Below are 17797 nucleotides of genomic sequence, written 5' to 3' on the forward strand. Positions count from 1 at the left end.
ACACCCTCGACGACCCTTGCTGAGTTTAGCGTACGGAACTATTCCCCCGCCTCCTCGCATCTCCTGTGCTTTTACTGAATGTACTCGGAAGAGGTGGAACCTACCCACTCAAGGAAAGGCAGTTCGGACCCCACATTCTGACTCAGACTGAGCCTCACTATGAAAACAGTAAATCACGTCCAACCCTAAAAATAAAAACAATATTGAATATAGCAGTTTCTGGGAAATCAGTGTATTCCAGCAAGAAGAGCCAGAAAGCTCGAGGTGAACTCACTCTTTCATTCACACAGCATTTTTCTGAGTGCCTATTACTCTCCAAGCCGGCTGGTGGTACTGCGGATCTGAAGCACGGCAGCAGGCTGAGTGGAGGACTAGAATGAGAAAGTTCGACCAGAAATGTTCACGGATTAAGATGGGGACACGTCCAGAGCGCTATGGCAGGGCACTGAAAGGGACACCCATCGCTACCTGACAGACATAGGTGGCCACTCAGAAAAGCTGACGCCTCAGGTATTTTTGACGAGGATTTAGAATTTTCTAGGCAGCCAGAGGAATGACCTCTCAGGCAGAGGCTGTGTGAGGGCAGCCACCGTGGGTAAGGACGGTAAGTTTCCCAGTGGGACCGGAGTTTGGGGCCTGTGTGGGGTCTCACTAGGAGACAGGAGGCGCCAGACTGTGAAAGACCGGCCACAGGGATACGCACCAGGGTAGAGAAACACAAGGGTGTTTTAGAAAGAGCGTGTAGCAGGGGTGTCCAGCCTGTGGCCCGTGGGCCACATGTGGCTCAGGATGGCTTTGAATGCAGCCCAACACAAAACTGTAAATTTACTTAAAGCACCGCAAGATTTTTGTGTGGGATTACCTCTCACAATGTATTTAGCATGTGACCCAAACTTCTTCCAGTGTGGCCCAGGGACACCAACAGGTTGGACAGCCCTGGTAGGGGACGCACTGGAGGTGAAGGAGGGTGGAGGCAGGTGAATTCACACACTGTACACATCTCTCTTTCTGTATCCTCTTGATAGAAGTTTTACTCATCTGAGATCTATGCTTATAGGCCAATTTGCTGCAGATAATTTGCTTTTTAGTAGCCAATGTTTGCTGGTGGACATCTGACCTTTCACTATGATTTTTATTTTTAACCCCAGTTTGAACAAAACAACAGTTACGTGAGCTGTTCTACAACCCCAACTGCCCACAAATGTATTTTACCCAAGACACACCACACCTAGTGGGAAAGGAAGAACTTGTCAAGTGTTGTGCATGTCACCTTAAGGCAGCACTAGGCTGTCGTCTCCGAAATGGTGAGAATGGGGCCATGCATGTACCCACATGGGTTCAAATACCCAAACATTTTATTTCATCATGCAAAGCTTCACTGCATTATATGGTCCAGAGTGATGGGTAACTTACCTATTACCACCAAGGTGCTTTACCTGACCTCCCTTCATCCATTCTTTCATTCCGTGGGGTGGAGAATGGAGGAGGGCACCTTGTGAGAGTGGAAGTGTGGGAGAGAGGCGGGCAGCAGGGGAGGGCCCGGCGGGCTTCCCTCACCCCTGGGCGAGGCATCCGAGTAATTGCTCCATTCAGAGAAATACTGAAGTTTGTACATTCATTTCAATGGGTGTACTTAATGATTGACAGTGCTGGTTTTGGCTTATGCACCCAAATTTTGGAACTAATTGTAGTCATTTGTCAAAGCATAAAGATGGACTTTTGCATAAATTTAAATTTTTTTCCAGTGCATAGAGTATGATTATCACAACAACCCTGTGACACAAAAGTAGGAATTAATGTTTGGATTAAGGCTAGGCCACATAGTGTGTGCTCAAGAAAAACTACAGGTGAAGTCCATTCCTCAATATTTATTGGTCACCTTCAGAATAGGTACCGAGATTTTTTCGGTTTAAAAATCAATTTCATATTTTCTAGGGGAATATGATAGATTCCATTTTCTGAATTTTAGAATTCTTTCTTTTTTACTGCTTTATTGAGATATAACTTTCATACCACAGAGCTTTAATGTTTCCAAATTTGAAGGCAATAACGGTGAATTTTCAGAAGACATATATACATTAAAATATAAATCACTGCGCCAGCTTAACCAAACATAGTAATTGCACCTCCTGTCCATTGGGCACCGACTCAGGTGACAGGTATGACAAGTAGCACTTTTGGTTCCTAATCTTCACAACATAGGTGAAGACAATGTTCCCCATTTCACAGAGAGGGAACCCGGCCTCCAGGCTCCGGAGAACATCACAGATATCATCAGGGTGGGAATGAGGGGGCCAGGCTTGGATGAGGGTCTCTGACTCCAAGTCTCCCTACGCCACCTTGCTCCCAGGTTCCTGAAAGGCAGAAGCTGGAGTCTGGAATATATATATATATATGTCCTAGATACACTCCACCCATTGCAAAGATAGATCACACCCATCCAGATTGGTATTTTTTTACTCTATTTTTCAATTACAGTTCACACTCACTATTATTTTGTACTAGTTTCAGGTGTGCAGCGTACTGGTTGGACAACCCTGCACTTTACACATCGCTCCCCCCGATGCTTCCCAGCGCCCACCTGGCACCGCACGTAGTGATCACAGCGTTACTGTCTTCCCTGTGCTGTCCTGAACCCCCCGTGACTGTTGTATAACTACCAATCTGTACTTCCTAATCCCTTCACCTCTTGCCCCCGGTCCCCCCATCCCCACTCCCTTCTGGCTGGGCTGCGTGTCTGTGAGTCTGTTTCTATTTTGTTTGTTCATTTATATTGTTCTTTAAATTGCATACATAAGTGAAATCATATGGTATTTGTCCTTGTCTGGCTGATTTTTTTTTTCACTTAGTATAATAATACCCTCTGGGTCCTTCTTTTTTTATGGCCGAGTAGAGATGGTTCAAATTTTAAAGTCTTTTACTGTAATATGGGGATTAGCTTCAGAGACATTTCTTAGTGGTGTTACATTTAACGCCTTATGCTGAAGTAGAATTATATATCCTATAAAGGTTAAATTGGCTTTTCTTGTCTCCTTCCTCTCAGAAGGACCTATGCTAATTGAAGTTTCTAAATATATTTAGGCAAGAGCAGGGGTGGTGTAGGAAAATTGGTAGGGACGTGAGTTAATGGCTTTTACTAGATGCAATTGCGTTATTAATACATGGTGACTGGCGATGGTAGAAGCTGCTGTGTATTTAGGCAGATGCCCAGGGCAGAGTGGCTGCCAGGCCACCCAGTTAGACATCAGACACCTCCTGAAGCAGATAGGAGCTTCCCCCATCCCAGGAGGGGTGAAAGGTACTCCACCGAAGGAAATCCTTGCCTGCAAAGGGATGAACGAGAATCCGGAATGTGGAATCACACAGAAAGACAACAGCTGAGACGCTGCGGCGAAGGCACGAGCGGGCTGAGATTTTCTGGTGGGTGTCCTTTCCGCAGAGGATGGCCAGTGTGTGTGTGAAAAAGTGATAACTGGAGAAGAGCGTGAGTCCTGGGGGTTCAGTAGCACCCCAAGACAGCTGCCGGGTGTCCATCTGGGTCCGGGGTCAGGCGTGACAAACATCCGAGGTAGAGTAACCCAGGATGGAGCTGGGAACGCAGAGATTATTGTAATACTGGTGATCACAAGGTTAAGAGACATCCTGATGAGCAACTGGCCTGTAAACTAGAGGTGGCTTCGGGGAGGGATATAAATTTTAAAAAATCAACATTTATAAGCACCCTGAAAAGCATGATCACTTAGTAAATAGGATGAAACTTGCAATGTAGTTAGCATCAAGATTCTTCAGTCCAGAAGCCACAGATGGCACTCTTGTTGGAAGCATCAGGGTTAAATGGGTAAGGTTTATGTTCTATTAACATTTGCCATGTTGCACGCTGGGCACCGTTTGTTTGTTCATTTTGTTTTGTTTCGCCAGAACTCCTTGCATTTTTCTTTACCGTTGCATAATACCTAGCACGGCGGTGGAATTCTTGCTGGGTTTCGAACCATCTCCCACACACCAAAGACTCTAAGAACTCCACCACCTCCATTTACTGGAAGATCACCAGGCCTGTGTTTATGAAGCTCTCTGTCATCACCATCGTAGCCCCGCCACTACTGAGTGCGGACTGTGTGCCTGGCTCTATGCCGAGTGTTTAGTGAGCATCACACCATCACAAACCTACGAGAGCATGATTATATTCTTCCACTTTAGAGAATGAGACTAAAGCTCAGACCTAAACCCATGTGTGTCAGTGACACAGCTAGTGAGTGGTGAAGCCAGGGTAAAAAGCAAGTCTGGATAACACGTACCCAGACTCGTAACTGTCACAGCTGCGTGGCATGAAAATATGGCGGAGGTGACTCGAGTTGCTGGTCTCTATCAACCCAAGACCAAGAGAAGGAAGAAAATTTTCTCTCTCATGTTCTCACAAGGTGGCTCTAGTCCCAAAGGGTCACAGCCATTCAATTTCAAGTTTTTCTTTTCTATAATTTTCCCTTTTAAAACTTATTCTGTTTAGGGACCAAGGGAGCCATGTTACTTTTATTTCTTTTTGGATCAAGGAGGGGGAATTCATAAATTGTTAGATTTTTTCACAAAGTATTCCTTAAAGAAGCCACTGCCAAACTTTTTTTTTAAGTTTGGGATTCTTTTTTATTTTTATTTAACTCTTGTTCAAGTACACTTTTCTTTCTTGTATTCCCAGCCCTTTCCCCCCTAGTGTTCCCCACCTCCCTCCCATCTCCGCCCCCCACCTTAGTTATTGTCCATGTGTCCTTTATACTTGTTCATGTGAGTCCTTCCCCCTTTCCCCTGTGATTCTCTCCCCTCTCCCCTCTGGACCCTGTCAGCACGTTCTGTATTTCAGTGTTTTTCGTTACATTTTGCTTGCTTGTTTGTTTTGTTGAGATTCCTGTTAAAGGTGATATCATATGGTATTTTTCTTTCACTGCCTGGCTTATTTTGCTCAGCATAATGCTTTCCAGTTCCATCCATGATGTTGCAAAGGGTAGGAGCTCCTTCCTTTCTGCAGCACAGAATTCCATTGTGTAAATGTACCATAGTTTTTTGATCCAGTCATTGACCGATGGGCATCTAGGTGTCCATACTACCCAAAGCAATTTACAGATTTAATGCAATACCTATTAAAGTGCCAAACTTTTAACCATAACAGGCCCCTGGCTTTTAACTTTGACGCTACATTCAGACCGAAACACTCTGGCCTCACAGCTGCTAGCACCGAGCTCTCAGACCTGTTCAGTTTTGCAGTCCCAGCACTTGGAAACTGCAAGCCTGAGGGTTCCCTACAGCACCCTCTTCAGGGACAACTGCCTTAAAACCCTGAAAATTATAAAACTGTACCTGTTACACAGTCAGCAGACTCAATAAAAATGAACTTCTCAGTAGCCTGCATATTATTTGTACAATCCCCGATTCTCCCTGAACAAGAAATGTATTTGTAACAAAGGAACCAATTAACACTGTGGCCCACAGTCCATCTCCTGTGTTGGGGAAGCGTCCTAGTAATGAAATGTAAATGTGATGCAATAATCTGGAAAGCACTTGGCAAATTATTTCTTTCTAGTAGGTCCTGCTAGGGTGAGAAAATGCTGTAGATCCAATGCAGGCAGTAAATGAAACCATTCTGTTGAGAGATGCCTACCGTTTCTCAACGACTCAGCTGGTACTGTACCAACCCAGAAAATACCCAAATGTCCCCGGAGCTGGCGGTGGGCAAGCAGCCTCTCAGCAATTTGCTCTTCTTCACCCGCTGCTAGAATTCCACGTGTCTGGGGAGAGGTGTCCGCCCTCACATCTGAAAGCAGCTGGCATGGCCACATTCCTGTCCTGCTGTTCTCTCTGGGACCGTCTCACTGCCTGCCATCCATTTCCCCTGCTAGGTGTGTACCTAGTATGGGCATTATTGTTTTCAAATTTAATTTTCCAGTTACAGTTAACATTCAGCATTACTAGTTTCAGGTGTGCAGTGTAGTAATTAGGCATTTATATTATTTACACACGGATCCACCAGGAACTCTGGTGCCCACGTGGCACGACACACGGTTATGATGTTTCTGAGTGTATTGCCTATGCTGTACACTTTGTATTCCCGTTGCTGTTTTGCAACGGTCAGCACGGACATTATTATTCACACGGTGGAATCTGGGAAAGCTCCCAGTCCATAACCTGAAATGCGAGAGAAAACTCTCGGGAGCCTTGGCATTCGGTCCAGGTTGTTCGCCAACCTCATTCCCTTCTCCCGCACCTGGTCCTCTTTCCTGAGTTCCTACTCTACTTAACTAGATCACAAACGCTAAGTGCTGAGCTAGAGAAGGCTTCAGAACCCCTCTCCAAGCCCAGGCATGAAGAACCTTGAAAAGACACAGATGGTATACAATCAACACCTGTGACAAGCACGGAGCTCTGGCACGACACCGGCCTCTGCCGAGCGCTGGGAGAAGGAAGCCCCTCGCCTTTCCAGCGGCTCCTTTCCTGCTTGCAGGGTGGGTGGAGACACACTCCTCTCTCTGGCTTTCTTTTCCATGTGCCTTCCTTTTCAGAGCATGTTCATTTCATGGTTCTTGATGGTTTGTTTCTTCCCCACTGTGCCTCTGGTCAGCCCCTGCCCTAATTCCACTGCAACCTGTCAGTGCCTTCTGCATCACCCCAAGTGACTTCAGTGCCCATGCCACTAGACCATATCATTTATTCATGCATTCATTCATTCCTTACACAGTGACTGCTATGAGTTAAGCTCTATCTGGTGATGTAATGATGAGCAAATCCACAACTCCTCTCCGCCTACGTCTTGGTTCCTTCATGCTCTCTCCTCCAGTGAATGCCCATCACACCTCTACACCGTATCAGCACCTCCGTGGAGGGCCTTGGTTCAGGATTTGTTTTCTTTCAGAATCCAGAATTTCTGTGAGTGAAGGAATAAGAGAAGGCTGGGTGTTCACACCAGTGTGCTCTTCACTCTCCTCTCAGCTTCCCTGCAGCTCCTGTTTGGCTTCTTGTCCCCAGTTCGCATCTTAGCCTGGACAGACCTTCATTCCAGTGACGGCCATTAGCCCCTTATCATTCCCCCAGGACTGTGTTGTCAATCCCCAACCCCAGGAATTTCATATCCCTTTTTTCTGATCCTATCCCCAAATTCCAGAGCCTTCATCAAGCCACACAGATTGGATCTGCTTCAAGGCCACATCACCCAACCTTAGTCGGGTCACTCATGCTCTCCACAGTGCCAGAGCTCATTGCCAGTTGACTCCTGTCTTCTCAGCAATGACTTTGACCTTTCCATCATCCTTCAGCCCAGCCTCAGTTCCCAGCCCCCATCAGTGGATGACCTCGCCATGCAGGCATGCATCCTTGTACAGGTGTGTTGCAGCAGCCTCGGTTCTGACCCAGCCCCCCTTCCATTCACTCCTCTCCAGTGACCAGAGTCCTTGCCCCTGTTCTTCTCCTCCCCAGTAAACTCCTCTAGATTCAAGCACTCATTGCCTCTACTTTGTCAGTCCAGACTCTCTAACCCTCACAATGTGGCACTATATACCACTCCCCAAAACTTCTGAGGCCACCAAAGAGGTCCCGAGGACCAAGTGTAAACCTTTTTTAAGTTCTCCTTCCCAATCCTCTGCATCAAGCCCTCCTTGTTGAAACTCTCCCCTTGGTTCTATGGCTCTTTCCTACTTTGTCAGCTGCTCTTCGCTCTTTATCTGTGTGCTTCCCTGTCGGTTCTCTCCTGGACCCTGGAGTGTCCAATCCCTGGGTGATTGAAACCATTTCCTTGAGAGATTTAGGACCCCAAATCCTCGGGGGGTGGGGGAAATTCCATTCCTTAGTATAATATACACAAGATCTTTAGTGACCTGGCCCCTTCCCACCTGTCCGCTTTCATATACCATCCTCACTGGTTGCCCTACACTCCAGTACATGGTGTTACTGCCCCCAAATGTGCCAGGCTCGCCCCTCTTCTGCCGGGAGCACATCCCCCTTCCCATCCTGGCCTATAAAATTCCCAGTCAGCACATGAGCACTTACTTCCCAGCCACCATCTTCTCTGAAAAGTCTTCTGACCCCTCTGGTCCAGCTCTGGGTCCCTGCCATGCCCTTGCCGACTCAGCAGCATGCCACCGTCTCTCCTCCCTGGGGTACCAGCTCTCTAAGGGCGGGTCTGAGGATCTCGTCATTTCGTTCACCTCCCATAGCGGCCGGTACAGGATTGGTGCCAACAACTGCCTAACAAACGGAGCTAAGACGACGAACCTTTACATCTGAATTTCCTACAGCATACTGGATGCGGATCTCTATGCTAAGTTGTCATAATCACCTAGTTCAAGGATAAGCCAATTTAATTATAAAGGATTAGTACAGGTGACTTAATTTCTTCTTTCTGTTTTTCTTGGACTTGAAACACCTTCAGTAATCAAGTACTGTTTTGATTAAAAAAAGAAAGTTATCTATAGAAGTGATCTATACATGGTAATCTCATGAGATAGAATTTATTGCCTCTGGTTTTACAGATGAAGAAACAGGAGCAGAAAGGTTAAGAAATTCGCTGCAGATCAATACTACAAACTTGACGGGGTGAGTCCGCAGTAGCTCCAGAACCTTCCATGTCCAATCATCCTGTCATCTGAGGCGCTGACAATACATCTACTGTGAAATAGCTCCCGTCGCTTTGTTCCGCTGGAACCAGCTTGTTTTTTTGCTAGTAATCCAAACACACCGTTGCTTTGACTTTTTCATTCCTTTAGCTGAAAACTTCCAAGAGACTTACTATAGCCTCCTATGGCTGATGAAAATGGTCTTCAGCGAGATTTTACAGAATACACAAATAACTGCCCCCGAGCATAGAGGGCCGATCGATGCACCACGCTGCCTGCTCCTGGAGCCCCAACCCAGTAGGTTTCGATCTACTGGATGCGCTTGGGGTTGCATCCGGTCCATCTTCAAGCCACCAGCATTCACTCCTACACGCAATTGGCATAACTGTCCCATCAGGCAAAAAGTAGCTGTTCACTAGGAAAAGGGTGAGGAATCCTGTCCTGGGCTCTTCATTTGTAGACAATTTCCAGTGACACCTCATTGCTGAAGTCCAGTTGTTTTCATTTATTGATCTTTTATTGTATCTCCCCAATGACGGTCATCGAACCAGATCGCCTGTCCCGGGAAGGACTTAGCACGTAAGTGGGAAAACGGAGCACGGGGAAGGGTTCAGTAACAGCAGCCTCTATACTGACACGGCAGTTAGGTCTCTACGGTATTGTCACACACATTTCTCTTCCAGTATGTCCTCACCCCGACTCTGTGGTGAGAACACAGCATCGTCTGTTTTACAGGGGCGGAACCAGAAGTTCCCAGAAGCTGAGCAACCCACCAAAGACACACACAAATTTGGGTCATGACGGAGGTCTTCTCTGCACGGTTTTTTCCATTTGCAGCAAGGTGTTTCTGGAGACAGCAAGATGCAGCAGACATTTCTGCTGAGCCACAGTTTGGAGAACACGAGGGGCTGGCAAGAATTGTGGGGAAGAGGCATGAAAAGGTCTAGGAGAAAGAGTGACGTCTAGTTGGTTAAAGAAAAATCTTAAGTCTCCTCAGATCTTCATCCTTTGTGAGCAAACTTTGTTTAGGGGAGCAGGAGAGGGGATGGGAGAAGATCCCAGGCTGGTAGATTGCAAAAGTATAGTGAGTCCTCACTTAATGTCAGTGAGTCTTGTGACTTCAAGCGAAACAGTACGAAAACCAATTTTACCTGATTGATTTTACCAGGTTAACTGATATAAACAGGAGTTAAGTTCCCACAGCATCACGTTGACACTGTAACAAAGTGAGGTTGAACAAAACGATGTTGTTTGAGGACCTGCGGCAATCATCTCGTCTTACTGCGGCTGTAGTTCCCATCCCTCCCCCCAATCTCAGACCCCTTACAGTCCCCTTTGCATCTCAGTGAAGTTTGGGAATCAGGGGTGCTTCTGGTTGACTGAATGGCATCCGCCCATAATCGCTGCTGCTGCTGCAATTCCTCACCTAGAAATGTTCCTACATCTAGACCAGGAATTCCAGGTTATGTTAGTTTGCGTATCTTGAATTTTGAAAGTTCCATGTGTCCTTTCTTTCTGATTCAAAGGGTCACTGCTTTCTTCATGATTCAGTATCCCTGTCTGTGTTGGTAACTTAGTTTTTTACGTTTGGCAAATATTTAACAAAAATCCCTCAAAAGAGGAGTGAATCTTTTAGGTCATAAAATCTAGGGTGTAAAGAAAGGAAAGAACACATTTTTAATCAAAGTAAGCAATAATGAGAGGTTTATTTAAAATTTCCAGTAGAGAAAACCCACTAGTTTTGGAATAAAAGTATTCAATGTACGGGAGCGTAAGTGAATATAAAAGATTAGCAGAAGAAAAATAAAACCAAACATAGTACAAAAAATTTAAAAAGTCTGACATGGATTTAAACAGGGATGTTCTTTAAATCCTCCAAATATTTAACAGAGTTACTAAGTTTGGCAAACAATTCACTTAAAAATTAAAGCCTATTTCTGTACTGTAAACTCCATAAAAACTGCTTATTAAATTCAAGCGCTCCATACAGTTGGTATTGAAACGTTTTTGCAGTCAATTTCAGAAAAGCAGGAATTATCCATTTGCTCTCACAGTTATATGAATTAACCAGCTGCATAACTGCTTTTGGGAGCGAATGAAACAGAAGACGCAAAAAAAAAAAGAGGATGAAAATCTCTAAAAAATTGAAACACAGCAAAATTCAGACATCAGTTTGTTTCTCTGAAGCAACAAACTGAATTTTTACAGTATATTCTACTTCTTTAGCTGTCATTTCCCTGGCCCCACCCTCTCCAATACTCCTAAATCCACTAGTCTAATCCATTCTTAACCTCCAAATATTCTGTACATATATATTTAGCAAAGAGCATATGCCTAACATTATTCTGACAGCAGTATGGTCAGCATACAATTTTAGAAAGATTACTATGTATATCATCAAGATTAACCTTTACTTTAAAAAACAAACAAAAACCACTGCTAAACAAATAGTTTAAAAATATTATGAAAACCCATTAAAGAAGACTTTAAACCTGATACAAACACACTTCAGAAAGACTATTAATGCTGAACTTCTGCCAAACGATGACCTTAAAGTGCCAAACACAAAAGAATCTCCTAGGACCGGATTTCCGACAGGTCATTTGTCCCTGGCTTGGCCATCTCTCCTTTAACTATACACAAAGTCCTGCTAAAAGTATGCATTTTAGGTGATTTTTACAACAGAATGTTACAATGTAAACTAAACAGATTCTTGATATCAACAGTATGTTACCAAGGTTGTTTTTTGTTGTTTTTGTTTTAATCTCTGAATCCAACAGTTGGTCACAGAAGTCAAGTATTATCAAGGCTCCTTTGTCAGTTCTCAATCGGGTCTGACTCATCCATCCTTCAAGTACATGCAAGGCTCAATAGTTTTCAAGAGGCAGAAGCCTGAGGCCGCTTAAGACACAGATGAAATAGGATTATGAGGCGAACCCATCTGAGTGAGAACTTTATCCAGCCACTGGAGGGGGCCGTGCAGATGGATCTCGATCCAGCAGGGGGTGCTAGTAACATCCTGGCGGTGGTACTCGGCTCCCCAACCCTAGAAACGACATGTTGGAGGTCACTGAACTTGCTTAACTCAGTGGTTAAACTTATTAAGTAAAAAAGAGTTGACATAATCAGACACGAAGATGTGGATGCTTTCCACAAGACAAATGCCAGGGTGCACGTGCACGCACACACACACACACACACACACACACACACTCAGTCTGGCAGGCGTTTTCAGGGAATGGGTGTGTCCACGGCTTCCCCAAAGCCCAGCCATGGGTGCCGGATTAGTAAACCTTGGACTTGGGGAATGAAAGGTTGAAAATACACTATAAGGATGTTTTAATAGGAAGTTTTTAACTTTCATTTTCATTCCCATTATGTTACTTATAGTATTGTGATAGATACTATTAAATTCTCATTTTGTCATCAAGAAAATGAGGGGAAAGGCACGTGAGACAAACGAACACTCTGTGTCTCCCCTACTCAGCCTCTGAGAGTCCTGTATCCACACAGAACTCCTGAGCTTTTAATCTCTAAACAAAACTGGCAGGGGCGCGTGCATATCCAAAAGCCGCTATGAACACCTAATCGCTGCCTCGAATCAATAGATCCCATTATTCTTTGGTACAAGAACCTAGCTTGCCAGACGGCTTCAGGGTTACTGAATCCGGACGCAAAGGCTGCAGAGAAGAAAGTCGCTATGCAAAGAAGTAATTTTGTTGCTGCCAAGATGAACTGCTCGCCGGCGTGGTGGGCACCGGAACACGAAGTCCTGGGAAGCCTTTGCTTCATGGGGCACAGCAGAGTCGACGGGGCTCCATTTCTCGGAAGGAGGGGCCAGGTCTTGCTGATCTTCGATCTCAAACATCCAATGCAGTGACTGGGACAAAATGGAAGCTCTAGAGAAACACCTGTTCACCTGAACTGACTTGGACTTGTCAGATATGGGGAGTACACCAGGCAAATAACGTACAACACATATATTTTACAGTAAAGTCTAAAAACGATCATCTTAAAAATAGTACAAGACTGGCTATTAATATGAGTAACATGTTCTGTTATCACTTCCTCGAGATGCCAAGTGTGAGAGGGCGAGGTCTGCAGTCCTTACGGAAACAAAGAACAAAGGTGTGTACATTTTTGTTGCTCATGTACGGTGTGCAGCTGCCCTTTATCATGGCAGCAGCAGTTTTAATACAATATTTGTTTCTCCTCACTCTCCGAATCCAGCTTCTCAGCTATGTCCATCACCCCGTATACAACGCTCCAGTCCCCCACCTGCCACAGTGTAATTCAAGGCCAGACCGTCTTGAAGCTAGAAACTTTAGGTGCCTTCTCATCTTCACACTGATTCTCTGGAATAGTGCTCAAAATATTTGCTGAATGAATAAAATCTAATGTATTCTTAATGTATATCCTTGCATCATAAACACTTTTAATTAGTGTAAAGGTTATTTTCATGTGCAGAGGAGTAAATAATTTTAAATGCATAAAAGTAAACTAATTAAAATTGATTGGGTAATTGACAGGAAATGAGTTTGAGGAAAAAGCCAACCGAGCAAGAGAGTGATCAATTCTTCTAGCACAGTCCTTCAGTAACGACAGTCTCATCAAGGGACCCCAGGAATGACTGCCACGACTCAACTCCATCTGTCTGCTTTAAAGATGAGGAACACGACGAAAAGCAGGAAAAAAAAAACAAAAAACAATCCCTGGGCCTTAGCCACAGGGCTGAGACGGCAGCCAGAACCAGACTGGGTCTCCTCCTCTCCAGAGGGATTCTTCCCTCCACGGCAATAAAACCAGCAAACACGGAGCACTGCTGGCTAGTCACTGTCCTCATTTTAAAATTCATTTTAGCCAAAACACGAAGTGAGAAATGAAACCTAAGTGTTAAATAATGGATGACAGGAAGGTCTTTGTAGTTACATCGGTATGAAGCATACAGGTAAACTTCTTCAAGAAGCAAAAACTTCCTTTAATACTAAAAAAGCACCAGACTCAGCAATGAAGAGCTGTAGAATTATGTTTCAAGAAAAACAGCGCTAAGAGAACACACTGAAAATCTCCTAGTAACATTGAAAGAAGAGGCGGGGGGCGGGGGGAGATATTCCGGGAAGGGTATCTGTGATCTCAAGGGTGACTAACAAAGTCAGGCTCCCAAACTGCCCTCTGTAATAAACACATTACAAAACAGGTTTCACAACAAGCTAGGTGAGCTTCTGAGGAGGACCTGAAAGGTGGTTGCACGCCTCGCCCAAATATGTAATTAATTCTGTTTCTCAAGGAAACAGAGGGCAAAATTGTATCTTTGAGAACGCAGTGACAAGTCAGCCAAGGCACCAGAACAAGCTACTGACTCGTGAAATCTAATCAGATGTTTTACACTTTTTAAACATTTCAATGGCATCATAAACATTTTTATTTCTCGGAGGTAAAAGAGGAGGCAGCAAAGAGATCAATTACTGTGAGCGATGCCTTTAACTTCCCCCCTCCTTAAACCCTACAAGACGGTTTTAGAGCTAAGGCATCTATTTATCTTCGGGCAAAGGCCTTACTCACTTTTGGATTATAAGGAAATCATAGGGTTTACTGGAACCACTAAAAAAAAACCAACCAATTGAAAATGAACCCCCATGTGATGAACTTTTATTTTTACAAAAAGATTACTTGCTTATTGGTGAAACTAAAGCAAGAGCTGTTGTCCTCATGAAAGCACTAAAAACAAAGAATGGAAAGAAAAGGGAGGGAGGGGTGTCTGCTGAACTGATCTATTAAGCCGGGGGTCTTAATACACATCGTGAACTATGTGTATTAAGTCTATAACGCACTGTAATGATGTCAGAACAGCTGGGAGAGTGCCATCGGAACGAGAAGTATCATTAGAGCCTGGTAGTACTGACACCTAGCACTCACATTCGTACGTGCCGGTGACCCAGTAAGCCCTCACTCAGTGGTCTGTGACTTTAAGTGAAATCACACATCACGAGACCAATCTCATCACAGGGTAACTGATATAAAGAAGAGTTAAGTTTCTGTGGTACTGTGTCAATGTCATTACAAAACGACACTGAATGAAATGACATGATTCAAGGACCTGCTGTATTCTCCTCGTAAATGCCTAGATAATAAGTACGAGTTTCCTTCTATGGACACATACCAAGAAGATACGGATCTCTCCACTGGGACAAAGCACAGCACAGGTGTGTCAAACCCCAACCCGAGGAAGGAGAACTCACTCACCTTCACAAAGCTCATGCGTATAGTACACATTTTTGTGAGCTCATAGACGGTCTCGAAGCCGTGGTTCACAGACTGAGCCAGTAACTGGGCAAACTCCTGGTTGTTAAAAATTTTCAAACTACACCCACTCGGGATCTTGCAAACGGTAGTGGGATGAAATCCGTGATGGTAGTTGCAGTTCCGACTCTGCACAAAGATGCTGCTGTCGCTGAGGCACTCGGCATACACCTCCCCTCCGACGTAATAGAGATGAACTCCTGCGGGCGGACACAGCACAGACTTAGTCATCGCCTCGGTTTACGGCTGCTTCGATACGTGAATTGACATGGACTGAAACCCTGGCTAATTAGATCGGTAGACTGTCTCCAAGTCTTGCACAACTGACGGAATCTTAGTTAACTGTATTAGTTAAAATAGGGTCCGTGTGACAACAGGCATGTCTAGGTTTCTAGCAAATATTATGACAAAGTCTCTTAAAAATCAGTAATGAAGTACAGCAGTATCACTCTGGTAAGTGTTTAATGCCCTATTTGGCCATGGATTAAAAGCATATTCCCATTTTCTAGTATAGCGCAATAAACCTGGACTTTGTTATGGGATGGATTCTGCACGTGCTTATCACATAGCTTGCTTGCATTTATTTTGCAGCTTAGCTGTTTGAAGACTTTTAGGGTGAGAGAAGGGAGGACTGAGAGATGCAGAAGGACTAGGAAGCCACAGGTGGAGGCAGTCTTGCTGAGAGCTGCAAGATGTAAGGTCCAGGGGAAAAAAAAACCTAGAAAAATAACTCATACTGTGTGGAATCTGATCTCACTGAACTACCATCTGCTCCAAACGTTTTCCTGTGAGGGTCAGACTGCCAGGAGTGTAGGAAATTGATCTTACCCCAGCCTTTGAAAAAATGGGGGGGGGGACCATTCTGACAAAGCCCCATACCATTGAGGGAGACTGCTTTCTTACAGGCCACCCAGCAAAAAGTCTCATCCCATTTGGCTTTAAATGCTCTGTCTCCCTTGCAGGTAACTCCTGCGTGGTTTATTCACCATTAAAACCACTGCCTCGCACAAAATACCGCATGTTGAGTTTTTGTGCACACGCAATGGCTGAGACTTTCTGTAACAAGCCGCTGCCACAGCAAAAGCTCCTTTTTCTGTCTGATGTAGAGAAAAAAACTTAACAGTGCACATTGTGATTTTTCTTTTTTTCCCCCTGATTATAAAATTGAGAAATTTCCATTTTAGAGAATGTATAAAGTAAAGCAAAATACAAAGCAGAAAGTATTTTCATTTCTTCAGTGACCTCCAGGCAAGAATTGCCGACACGGTGACATGCCGCCACCTTAGGTTCTAAGTGTCATTAAAGTTTCTTTGCAAACATTTAAAATATTGACCTGCCTGCATGGATACAGCCACTTCGTGAACAAGCCTCCCATTACCAGACTGCTGCGTTCACACTCGTTTTCAGCTACTCTAACAACGCCATGACAAATTGGATCATTTTTGATAATATCCTTAGGAGAGATTCCTGGAAGTTAAATCACTGGATCGAACACTTTGATTCACTTTGCCAAATGACTTTCCAGAATGCTTGTATCAATTTACACCCTCCTCACCACTAGTCTGGGTGCCTTTCTCATACCACCCATGCCAGTACTGAGACTAAGTTCAAAACAAAACCCAAAACTTTCCTAATTAAGAGCTGAAAAACAGTATTGTTTTAATTTGCACATGCGCCTGACACAATGATTTCATGTGTTTATCAGCCATCTGTGTTTCTCTTATAAATTCACTGTTCATACTGCTTACCTATTTGTGGCACCGGGGTTCTGGTAGTTTTACTTTTTATGAATTGCACATATAATTTATTTGTTTCCCCACTAGTCCTCTGTCTTTTGCTTTTGTTTCTGTGTTTTTATAACCTCCTGAAGTTTGAAGTCTTTAAGTAGTCAAGTCTCTTGGGATCTTTCCTGTTGCTTTATGCGCTTAGACAGTTTCTACCTCTCTGATCAAATGTTTTCGTCTAGCTTTTTAGTAGCGTGCCTGTAACTGAAAATGCAACTCACTCACCCATTTCCCGACATGGAGTGAGGCCGGGGCCTCTCTCTGCAGCCTCACCCCAAAGGTAGCTTCAGAGCTGCAGGGATATTAGAAGACACTCTGCTGATCTGTTAGGCTTCACTTCACACACATTAAATTTTAAAATACAGTATAGTCCGAGTTTAATTTATTCCACTGTTCTGTCTGCACGCTGATTGAATTGTAGCTGCACAATGTTTTATGAACCCTAACATCAAGTACACTTTCTTTACTCTTCCGTTGAAAAAACGGAGCTATTCTCACTTGCTTATAAATATTCAGAATACATTTTCCAACTTTCAAAAAACATGTTGTGATTCTGACATAGATTGTTTTAAGCTACAAATTAAATTAGGAAGGATGAACATCCTCAAAATGTGCTTGCAATAGTAGGCCTTCTCTTTAAGGAACACAGACTGCCTATTTATTCATTCAGATTGTCTTTCTCTTGCAGTAAAATGGTTTTCTTAACCATTTCTGGTTTTCTTAACACAAATCTCATCACTGGTCCAAAAATTGTATGTCTTCTGTTGCTAGTGGGAATGTAATTTTCCCTTCTAGTGTATTTCTAACTGGTTATTGCTAGATTGAAAGAAACTGACATATAATCTCTAAAACTGGAACTCAGGAGGCTTCTAGGTAAACCGCCACATCGTCTGAGTCGACACAGCGCCCTTAAGCACCACCGGCGTAGGTGGAGGAGGAAAGACGCTCGTGAACTTCTGGTGCACGGGGGCATTAGTTAAAGCTTTCTGGAACGTAATCTAGCAAAATGGATCACGAGCTTATGACCTAGTGACTTCACTTCAAGAATCTATCTCCCTCCCCCCCCAAAAAATCTATCCCAAGAATATTAGGAACCAATTAATGAACCCTATCATCTGCAAA

The 17797-nt window shown here is 44.1% G+C and overlaps 1 protein-coding gene across 3 annotated transcripts in view; it reads right to left on the reverse strand.

Annotated features, from left to right (window-relative positions):
* Nucleotides 1-11343: 11343 nt before the first annotated feature.
* Nucleotides 11344-17797, reverse strand: part of SMAD1 (SMAD family member 1) — a 61205-nt gene continuing 54751 nt past the window's right edge. For all 3 annotated transcript variants that reach the window (XM_037058455.1, XM_037058456.1, XM_037058457.1), the window contains exons 6-7: nucleotides 14835-15091; nucleotides 11344-11637 (exon numbers count right to left, since the gene is read on the reverse strand). In XM_037058455.1, coding sequence (XP_036914350.1) covers nucleotides 11494-11637; nucleotides 14835-15091 — 401 coding nt within the window. In that variant the 3' untranslated portion in view covers nucleotides 11344-11493. The remainder of the gene's footprint in view (nucleotides 11638-14834; nucleotides 15092-17797) is intronic.

Source organism: Sturnira hondurensis, unplaced genomic scaffold (genome assembly GCF_014824575.4).
Source record: "Sturnira hondurensis isolate 20B ecotype Veracruz unplaced genomic scaffold, ASM1482457v3 Scaffold0010128, whole genome shotgun sequence".
Classification (NCBI taxonomy): domain Eukaryota; kingdom Metazoa; phylum Chordata; class Mammalia; order Chiroptera; family Phyllostomidae; genus Sturnira; species Sturnira hondurensis.